The sequence below is a fragment of the Peromyscus eremicus genome, chromosome 3 (genome assembly GCF_949786415.1).
Source record: "Peromyscus eremicus chromosome 3, PerEre_H2_v1, whole genome shotgun sequence".
In the NCBI taxonomy this organism is placed as follows: Eukaryota; Metazoa; Chordata; class Mammalia; order Rodentia; family Cricetidae; genus Peromyscus; species Peromyscus eremicus.
The window spans coordinates 140796161-140807675 of NC_081418.1; the positions used below are offsets into that span (position 1 = coordinate 140796161).

The 11515-nt window shown below is 40.3% G+C and overlaps 1 protein-coding gene across 1 annotated transcript; it reads right to left on the reverse strand.

Annotated features, from left to right (window-relative positions):
* Window positions 1-1011: 1011 nt before the first annotated feature.
* Window positions 1012-1950, reverse strand: LOC131906528 (taste receptor type 2 member 7). The gene has a single exon (XM_059257144.1). The coding sequence runs from the start codon at window positions 1948-1950 to the stop codon at window positions 1012-1014; it is 939 nt and encodes a 312-aa protein (XP_059113127.1).
* Between the last annotated feature and the right edge of the window lie 9565 nt (window positions 1951-11515).

The window sequence follows — 11515 nt, forward strand, 5'->3', positions numbered from 1 at the left end:
TAGTGTTGCAATAAATATGGCAATGCAGATATCTCTATAGCATGCTGACTAGTCTTCAGGTATGTATCCAGCTTTAGTATAACTGATTCTGTTTTCAGTATCGGAGGCCATATCCTATCATAATGTCTTTGTAATCTCTGACGGGTACAGTCTAGGTGTTCAGAGCAATGTTATAGGTGTTCTTTGTGAAAAAATTTGCTTCAATATGCAGCCAATAGGTATTTTTCAGAAAGTCAGTGTAAAACTTACTACCCTACTTTTAGAATATTTTTCATCCACTGATTTATAATCCTAAATATTTTTGAAGTTAATATAACATTTAATCACAATTTATATCTGAACAGTGCTTAAATTCACTGTTAATTTCCCACATATTATATATTTCCAAAGCATTTGTTAAGAATCATCACCTGAGCCAGATGTGGTGGTGCACACCTTTAATCCTAGAACTGGGAAGCAGAAGCAGGCAGATCTCTGTGAGTTCAAGGCCAGTCTGGTCCTTATAGCATGTTCCAGGTCAGCCAGAATCACATGGTGAGATCCTGTCTCCAAAACAAAAATTGTCACTTTGTACTTGATTCTTCTCCAATCGCTAACAGAGTTCGGTGACCTGAGAAGAAAATGCTAAGTAGGGTCATAAGAATGAACTCGCTCTTTCCATAGGATGCAAACAACAGCGAGATGCTGTTACAATCATTTTGAATTTGACAGGTGGCTTTGCATTTCAAGAAGTGATTCAGAACTGACTATGAAAATGTCCTTTCCTCTTCTGGCTATTTGTTATAATTTATTCAGATTTTTAAAAAAAATTTCAACTCTGTAGAGAGGGAGAGACAAATAGAGACAGATACATACAAAATTGTTGTACTTGAGATTTCCTGAGATTCAATCTTAAGTCTGTTTAAGGGATGTCACTACATGAAACCAGTATTCCCGTAAGAATGAAAGATAACGATCTTGTCCTCCTTTATCTTAGAAAGTGAAAGCTTTTCTTCAGATCTGTCCATGCTCTTAACAGTTTCTTCTCTTTAGCATAGTCTTTACTTTACGAAGCACCCTCACAGATGCCTGTCTTAGTTTACTGTTCCCCAGGATTAGGATAAATGAATGGCTTGAAGGATAGATCAGAGCTATCAATTCACCCCAAATTACAGCTAATTCACTCTCAGGCATAAAGTAGCCGGAGGAGGCTATGAGAAAGGCCAGACAGTAGGCAACAAACAGGACAAGGAAGGAAATGACTGCTTTCATGGCTCTTATGTGAGCTGTTGTGCTGGGATCTTTGTACCCTGATGCAGTGAGCTGCATTTGCCGGGTGTGTCTCCACAGGGACAGGATCAGGAGGAGAAATGAGACCAGGGACACAGAAAAGGGGAACAGCATGACCAGGTTGAGATTTACCTTGGCAGAAGCATGTCCAGCTTTATTTACTTTGCATCTAAAAGTAGAGTTTATTCTCTCCTTTTTCTTGACACAATGTCTGAAATCATCATTCAAATTCTCAGTCGCCGGAAGGCTAAAACACAGGGAGAGGATCAAGCATGCCAGTAAACTCCTAAGAAGTAGCTTGTCAATTCTCCACTTTATCCAGAGGAAAAGAGGATGGAAGAAGTTTGCTATCTTAAAGAAATAGAAAATGCTGAGGCAGGCGGCAAACCAGACACTTAAATGGTTGGTGAGTGTCCAGAAGAAGTCAATGATCCTCATTTCTTTACCTCTGTTGTAGGTGTCTGGATACTGCACCAATATAACACAATCTAATAGGATTATACACTGCAGACAAATTCTGGACATGGCCAGACTTGTGAGAATTGAATCAATACAGGCAATCTTCTTACTCTTGATCCAGCCCATGAAGTTTACCAATGCAATGAATGCATTTCCTAAGATCCCTACCAAGGCCTCTCCAACAGCTACAAGCATTAAGGCAGTATCCACTTTGTATGACATTTTAAGTAGAGAAATATCCAATTAGTTCTTGGTTGACTTGATGTAGTTTAGTCTCTACACTTGGTGGTTTAGAGTTTGCTGGTCTTGTCTTTACCTCTTTAAGTTGTAGTCTGTCTTGTGATGAAAACTGGAACTATTCATGAAGACTGTAAGGTAGTTTACTTAAACCTCAATTAGTCTGATAAACAGCATGTTTGGTGATCCTTAGCTTGGGTATTGTGTGTCTGTTTATCTTCTCAGGAGGTAATTCTTTTCTACACACAGTTAATTTAGGCTGGGCTATTGCTTGCTAAGATGCAAATTGACCCAATTCCTTTCCATGGTCCAGTGCTATTTATTTGAAGCTAAGTTTTACAAAATTGGCATTCAGTAATCATATTAGTAACCCCAACAATGCTGCTATATTGAATAAATAAAAATGTTGGGCACTCAACTAAATTTGAATTTCAGATAATCAATAAACATTTTTAAAAGGAATATTTTAGAACTTAGAATGTAGCAAAAAATCAAAGCTTTTAGGAAGTACTGAAGCTAAATTTAGTTGGGTGTTCTGTGTTATATTAGGTAACCTAATCCTCAAGAATTTTCTAGCAATTAGAAAATTGGTAGCAGCTGAAATATATGGAGGACTCTTATCTCGGTGGATAATCATGCTGTTTATTATTAAAGAATTTAAAATTTGGCTTCACATTGAGAAATGGACAATTTAAGGACATTTAACAAACTAACTCTCCCTATAACTTAGCCCTCCAATTTTTTAAGTTTGTTATTTGTTGTTATACAGAACAATTGAATGATGCAGTCCTTCTCTTCTCTCCTCTTTCTTTTCCTTTTTTTATGGAAAAAATGATACATTGTACATCATTAAAATTAAATTTATATTTTTTTAAATACACTGTAAAGAAAAAGATAAACCACAAGACCAACAAAAAATTCTTATAAACATATATATCATAAAAGGTTTACATCTGGAATATTAAGGAATTCTGAAAATGTAATAAATAGGAAATATCTCTATTAATTAGATAAAAGATTCAAACATTCCACTGGTGACATTTCTTTGTCACAGAGAGATATGAAAATCATATAAGCACATGAAAAGTTACTTGCAACCATTATTAGTCCCTGTAAAAACAAATTAGCACTGTGCTAGGATACCATGGCACATCTACCAGATTGACTTCAATGAATGAAAACAGGAACAAAACTACAGCAAAGCCAAGTGTCAACAAGCAGCTAAACTACAAAGCTTTCACCTGTGTCTCATTATGTGATCACTGCAACATGCTTCCTAAGAAACAGTGATGATGGTGAGGAAGGCATTTGCTTAAAATGCTAAACATGTGAGTTAGACATCCCAATCCTGGAGTTTATCCACCAGGTGTGAAGATGTATGTCTATAAATCTGATGATATTTGAGTGGTTATGGTATATATCATAATTCTCAATCCTGAAAACAGACCAGACATCATTAATCAGTACATGGACAAATTGTATCCATAAAACATTATTTGACATTTAAAAGGAAGAAATGATTGAAACATTCAACATGGATCAATCTTAAAAGCACTGTCATAACTGAAAATCAGACCAAGAACTCAGTGACAGCCACAGAATGACAGTATTTACAGTTTAGTGGACTACTGAACTGTAATTATACCTACTTGTGAAAAATTCCTACGAATACTTTAACTGCTAAAATTATCTTGGGTAAATTGGTCTCTGGTCACTTAGACCAATCACAAATTCTTAGAGTAAAAGGATCTTAGGGCCAGCTATAAATTCCTATCCAGTGTGTCCCTGACCTAAAGGTTATGGGAACTGCTTGACCACTGAACTGCTGTTTCTCTGCTTCTGTAAACAACACTTGCTTGCTGCAGATGTCCACGGCTGCCTTTCTGTATACATCACAATTATGGTTTTTGTCTTTAAAAATGTGTACAAATTGGAGGTGGCAACTACTTCCCACTGTTCTGCCTGGAACAGCACTACTGGAGGTAAACAAAGACTATATGACTTATTTAGGCATCTCAGGAGTTTCTCTATTCAGATACTCCACACACAAAAAAAATGTCCAGATGAACAGGTGTGCAGGGTGTAACACACTCCTCTTAGATAGACCTCACATTCATGATTTCCATCTGAGGAAGAAAAGTTAAATTTTACTTGAGACTAAACTAAGAAGACTAAAGCAGATTCACCATAATATGTTTAGAAATGGAATAAAATTTATGAGGAACATTTGAATTCTCAATAATTTGAACTTTGAGCCCCTTACTAAAGTTAATCACAGTTGATCTCTTGAGAAAAAATGTTCTAAATGTGAAACAATACTCCACCGAGACTTAACAAATTGTTTTAATTGTAATTGAATTATACCGACATACATAAATTGAGTTAATTAGAACATACTTTTAGAATTACTGGCAAGGGAATATGTTTAATACTCTTAGCAATGCACGCATATGAGACAGATTATTACTTTTCTTTTTCTCCTTTTTATTGAAAATAGATTGTTTTTTCACATAATATAACCTGGTTATGATTTTATTCTCTCTACTCCTCCCAATTTCTCCCCACTTCCCCTCCCATCTGGATCCACTCCCTTTCTGTCTCTCATTAGAAAACAAACAGGCTTCTAAAGGATAATAATAAAATAAAATAAGATTAAAAAGCACATAGCATATCAGAATAAGGCCAAACAAACAGAAGAAAAAGATCTCTAGAGAGAGCACAAAAGACAGAGACCCACTCGTTTGCACTCTCAGGAATAAAAACACTAAACTGGAAGCCATAACATATACACAAAGGACCTGGAGCAGACCTCTGCAGGTCCACTGCATGCTGCCTCAGTATCTGAGAGTTCATATGTGCGTTGATCATGCTAATCTAGAGGGCCTTTTTTTTTTTTGTATCTTTCTTCCCCTATGGCTCTTATATTCTTTCTGTATCCTCTTCCCCAGAGTTCCTTGAGTGTTCAGGGAAGGGATTTGGTAAAGATAACACATTTAAAAATTAGTGTTCCCCACATGCCTGCCCAGAGGGTGGGCAGGAAGAAGCCAAGAACAGCCAGAGATGTACATGCTCTTGGCCACCTGGAGTAGTTTGTGCTGGGTGGATGAGAAGAAGCCAGAGGTCTTGCAGCACCAAGTGGTCAGGCACTATTATGGTGAGCAAATATATCGTGGGGAATGGGAGGGAGAGAGAGGCAGAGAGATTCATGTCCTATATATATATAGAGAGAGACAGGTAGAAGACTGTGAAGAACAGGCTGATGTGTGAGGCTTGCTTGCCACACAGGGACATGATGTTGTCTGGTCCTGGGCTGCTGCCAAGGGCCCTGTCTGGAGCTGAGGCCCTACAGCAGGCAGGGTTTGTGTTGATGTACATGGTACCTAATATCATCAAGGGGCAAGTAGATGTCCAGCATCTGGGCCCCTATCTGGGACCATGTTGAGTCCCAATGACCACCTGGCAACTCGGGTGATGCCCCTCTGAGTGTCCTGTGCTCCCACCCCAGGGCCATGGTGGCATATGGGCTGGGCTGCTTCCGAGAACCCTGTCTGGGTCCATGGTCCTACAGCACCTGGGATCTGTGATGATGTTCATGGCCTCTGTCACCACCAAGCATCACACAGATGCCTGGGTTCTGGATCACCACCTGTGGCCATGCTGAAGGGACGTGCTGAGGCTTGGGCCATGACAATCTGGGTGATCTGTACCACCAGTGACCACAATGTTGATTGAGTCTGAACTGCTACCAGGGGTCATGTCTCGGTCTGTGGCACTACTGCAGCCAGGGTATGCATCAATGTCAATGGCTGCTATTACCACTGAAGGCTGTGCAGATGCCCAGAACCTGGGCTAACACCTGAGACCATGTTGGGGCCCAAGAGTCACAGAGCCACCAGGGACATACAGATTGTGATGGACTGTGCTGCCACCTGGTGCCATAGAGACGTCTGGGCCGGGGTTGCAGCCGAGGAGACACATATCAACACAGTCTCCGGATGCAGTAGGACCATGCCAACCTCAGTGGCCTGTGTTGCGACCTATGGCCATGGTTTTATCCAGGCCCAAACTACTGCCAAGGGCCAGGTCTGGATCCATGGTCCCACTGCAGCCAGGGACTCTGTCAATGTCCAAGGCTCTGGTTATCACCAAAGGCAAATGCCTAGGGTCTGGGCCAACATCTAAGGCCATCTTTGATGCAGGAGGGTTATGCTGTTACTGCAACCACGCAGATCAGGGTGGCCTGCAATGACACTGAAGCCATATTGATGCCAGTCCAGAGCTGGGGCTGGTGGCCATTTCTGGGTCCATGGCCCTGACACAGCTATAGTCTATGTTGAGGTCCATGGTTCCTGTTGCCATCAGGGCCAAGAAACTGCCCGGGGTCTGAACTGCCACATGGGGCCAGGTTGGAGCCCACGGACCATGCTATTGCTGGGCGCATCTGGATCTGAGAGACCTGCACAGCCACCCGAAGTCATGGTAACATCTGACCCCAAGCTGCTGCCAATGACCACGTCTGGTTCTATGGTCCTTCAGCGGCTGGGGTCTGTGTGGATCTGTCACTCGTTGCCACTGGAGCCCATGCAAAGCATGTGTTGAACCATGAGTTGAAGCATGAGGGCCTTGCTGAGCTAGTCCCACTCCTCACCAGCTCAGAGTGACCTGCCTCCCCAACAGGAGAGCTGACTCTAAACCTGCCCGGCCCTGGGATAACGGACCCTGATGATCCCAGTCTGGGAAAGATGGTCTACTCAATAAAAGAGCTGGCCCTCACATTTGGGAAAGCATGTCCTACCCCTCATCTTGGGCCTGGGAGAGCTGGCTCTGCCCCTCACCTGAGAGGAATGGTCCCAGTGACCTGGACTGACCTACTCAGGTGTCACATAGGCACACATCCAGGGCTTGGATTTGGCACACCCCAACATCTATCCCATATATGACCTGCTGGAGTGTTTGAGGGACTGATCCTGAAGAACCATAGCTGCAGGATCTCCATGACTTGGAGCAACAGCAGGATATCGGAGAGGAATGCAGGTGGGGGTTCATTATTGATGGTGTATCAAAGTCAGAGGACTTGAACTTGATCAATAACTCATTACACGCCGGGCGGTGGTGGCGCACGCCTTTAATCCCAGCACTCGGGAGGCAGAGCCAGGCGGATCTCTGTGAGTTCGAGGCCAGCCTGGGCTACCAAGTGAGTTCCAGGAAAGGCGCAAAGCTACACAGAGAAACCCTGTCTCGAAAAACTAAAAAAAAAAAAAAAAAAAAAAAAAAAAAAAAAAAAAAAAAAAAAAAAAAAAACAAAAAAAACAAAAAAAAAACTCATTACACAGTGAACATTTGCAAGTAAAATGGTTTGGACAAAAGGGTATAGTGCACAATATAGAGCAGCTCCCAATGCCACAAAGATGAATGAAGAGGCGATGGAGACGTGGGAAAGATGGAGTGATGTGTTTTTCTTTTTAATACTGTTTGTTTTTATTTTATTTTTTCTTTTTTGGCTTTCCTTTGGGTGGGGGAGGGGGCACTATAGGAGTGGGGGTAGATACAGAGGGACTGGGAGATGAGTGGAGTGGGATTGGGGTGCAGGATGTGACATTCCCAAAGAAGCAAAAAAAAAAAAAAAAAAAAGACCAAAAAAACAGCAATGACAACAAAACAACAAGAAAAACAAAACAAAAGAATGAGTGTTCCAAGGTCTCTTACTCTCTGCATACTGTCTGGCTGTTGGTTTTGTGTTTGTTCCCATCTGCTGCAAGAGAAAGCATCTCTGATGATGGCTGAGCAAGGCATTGACAATATCAGCAGCTGTCAATTACTAATAGCTCTTCATCTAGGAATGGGACTATGTCCACCTTCATGTCCCCCTCCATATTGAGATTTTTGTCTGTCTTGATCTCTTATGAGTCTTGTGCATGTTGTCATAATCACTGTGGGTTTGTATGTGTGGCTGCCCTATTGTGTCTGGAATTAAAACCAGTTTCATTGTTGTTATATACTACTCAGGGCTCTTTTAATATTTTCACTCCTTCTTCTGCAATGTTCTCTGAGTCTTAGGTAGAGGAGATTTCCTATTTATGGCTGAGCAACCCCAGACTCTTATTCTCTACACACAGACTAATTCTTGTTTAGAATTTCTGAGAAGTATTTTACTATATAATATGTTATATTGGGTATTAACACCTTCTAATATTCTAATAAAGCTCCCACAATCTCTATGACAACATCCTCATCCAAATATTTTCTAAGTGTAACACAGATTCAACTCACTATGGGCCGAACTGAAATATTTGAAGAAGTGAACTAGGCAATTCATGCCCCACATTTGCACTGGGAAGACAAGAAGAGACCAATGAGCACAGAATTTCTTAAAGAACAAGGGATACAAAAGTGAAGGTGTTTAGGTTGACCATACTCCCTTGGATGGCCCTGTGCCTAGAATTTATGGACAGCACAAATTGGAGTCTATTGGTTACTAAATTAAAAAAGAAGTTGGGGAGATATAGGAAGTAACTAAGGGGAGCATTTGAGAGTGAATATGATCAAAATACATTGCATGAAATTCTAAAAAAATTAGTAAAGATATAAAAAATGATGAGCATGTTTGGATTGTAGAAATGTGCAAGGGATATATGTATTCATTAGTTTGATATTAAGTCCTGACTACTCTTGAAGATATGCATCCAAAATCAATAGAATAAAGGAAATATAAGAATGGACACATTAGAAAATGTTATGTTTTTAAAAACAATTTATATATTTTTATTTTATATGTATAATTTGTGAGCTGCCATGTGGGTGCTAGGAACTGAATCTAGGTCCTATAAAAGAGTATCAGTTGATCTTAAACTTTGAGCCATCTCTCCAGCCCCGTTTGGTTTTGGTTTTGAAACAATAGTCTTGTTATATTGCGCTGAATCTGGGCTCAACTTGCCCTCTCTAGAGAAATTTATATATTAGAAAATAAGATATGCAATTAAGCCCATTCATAAAATGAATATTTTACATCATGCAGACTATGCTTCTATATGTCAGTATCTTGACTGTTCTGGCTGGTTTTAATCATCATTACACAAACTAGAGTCAATTGAGAAGAGGAAATATCAATCGATGTTTGCTGTCATCAGACTGGCTTGTGGATGTCTCTGGGGTTATTTTCTTGATGGCTGATTGGTGTAGGAAGGCCCAGACTACTGCAAGAAAATTATTTGAACAAGTCAGGGAAGCAAGTCAATAAACAACATTCCTCCATGGCCTCTGCTTTAGTTTCTGACTACCCATTCTTGTGCTGACTTCTCTGTGTTGGACTGTGACAGGCAAGTAGGCCAAAGAAACTCTTTCCTCCTCAAGCTGCTTTTGGCCATGGTGTTTATCACAGCAATAGAAGCCAAACAACACACCTGACAGATGCCTGGTGTAATTCATATTTTCCCCAAGTTAAAATGAGTAAGTGAGCAAAGGGATTGAGAATTGCTATAGTTTCTCCAAATACTACAACTAATTTTTACTCTAATTGTATGAGATAGTTAAAGGTCACCAAAAGAGAAGAAACACAACAAATAAAAAGAGAAGGAAATGAAGTTACTGTTTTCATGACACTTACACAGACTTCTGTCCTGGGGTCTATATAAGCTGTTATATTGAGTTTCATCAGTTTAACATGTCCCTGTAGGTATAGGATTAAAAGAAAAAAACAATACCAGTAGTACAATAAATTGGTTAAACAAAGATAATGGCTAGATTTACTCTCACCCCCACCCTCCATTTTTTACTCAAGCATGGACATTTTGGTGACATCTCTCCTTGTAGCTGCAAGGCAGTCTATTGATAGTGTAAGGCTGACCAGCAGAGAAATTGCAAAGCATCTTTGTAGCTTAAGTTTTCCTGCCTGGCCCACAGTCAGGACAAATCTCTCTCACCTGCCAGTCCCACAGTTGCTCAGACCCGATCAAGTAAACACAGAGACTTATATTGGTTACAAACTGTATGGCCGTGGCGGTCTTCTTGCTAACTGTTCTTACAGCTTAAAATAATCCATTTCCATTAATCTATACCTTGCCACATGGCTTGTGGTTTACCGGCATCTTCACATGCGGCTTGTCATGGTGGCGGCTGGCAGTGTCTCTCTCACCCAGCTTCCTGTTCTCTCAATTCTCCTCTCTGTTAGTCCCGCCTATACTTCCTGCCTGGCCACTGGCCAATCAGTGATTTATTTATTGACCAATCAGCAACACATTTGACATACAGACCATCCCACAGCACATCTTAACAGAGCCAATGAGCTATTTCATCAATTTTCCATTTCAGCCAGAAAAATGTGGGTGAGAGAAATTGGCTACTGTGAAGAAATAAAAGTCAAGATGATAGGTGCCAAAATACACACTTTAAGTACTTGGGGACTATACAGACACTGTAAGTGACTGCCATTACTGGATGATACATTCTAGGTACAAGAGTAGTATAATACTGCTCAATACCACTGCATCAATCTGACACATTCTGGAGATAACTGGTAAGGATGCAGTCAATGGTTTGCTTCTCATTTCAGTCAATCTAGTTGATTAGTTCAGAGTTCATCCCCCAACAGCCTTAGAGTTCTCCAGTTGTTATAATAATGCAAATCTTTTTAGCGTTAAATGTGTTTTTAGACAGAATACTTGCTCTCCTGTGAAGGACTCATTTTCAGGGGGCCAGTTAGACAATGATATATTTTTCATATTATGTGTTATTTTCATCTGTTGTTATCCTTTGACAGAATCCCTGAAGTGCCCAGATCTTTTTTGAAGAGACACCATTCATACATTCACAAAGACCAGGCCAACTAGTTGCTTCAAATCATCTAAGTTCCTTACGCTTGAGTATTAATCCTTATCAGATAAATACTACTCAAATATTTTATTCTGGTCTGTCATTCTTCCTCCCCACTGATTGTCTCCTTTGCTCTACAGAGGCTTTATATTTTGATACTGTCCCACTTGTCTATTCTTCTGTTGCCTATGCTTTTTGGTCATATTTATTTTGTCCCCTAGATCAGTTCTGTTGATCTTTCCCACCTGTTTTCCTCCATAAACTTCAGGACTATAGTCTTGCATTTGTCTCAGTCCATCTAGCTAACTTCTATATATTGCATGATAAAGCATCTAGGTTCATTCTACTGTGTGCAGATAAAAATGTTTTCCTCAAACTATTTATTGAAGTCTATAATTTCTCCATCTTGTGTTCTTGGCACCTCTGTTGGAAATCAGTTGATGATAAGTGCATGGATTTATTTCTGGATTCTATTCCATTACTCTGTGAATGTTTCTAAGACAGTGCCATGCTGTAGTGGAAATATATTGTCATCACTGTTAATGATTGTGGTTTTACACTGGCATCTAGGGATCTGGGTATAGGAAAATTTTAACTCTAGGTGCTGACATCTGATTTTGTTTTTGTTGAGTGGGTGATTTGTTCCTTGGTTTCTGTTACCCTCTCTGGTTCTTAGAGAGTATGGTGGCTGTGTGTTGCCTGGCAGGGAAATCTTCTGGGATCCTGATAGGTGTGGTCACAG

Excerpts from the sequence above, each read along its gene's own strand:
- LOC131906528 (XM_059257144.1), bottom strand. The coding sequence starts at position 1,950 with ATGTCATACAAAGTGGATACTGCCTTAATGCTTGTAGCTGTTGGAGAG.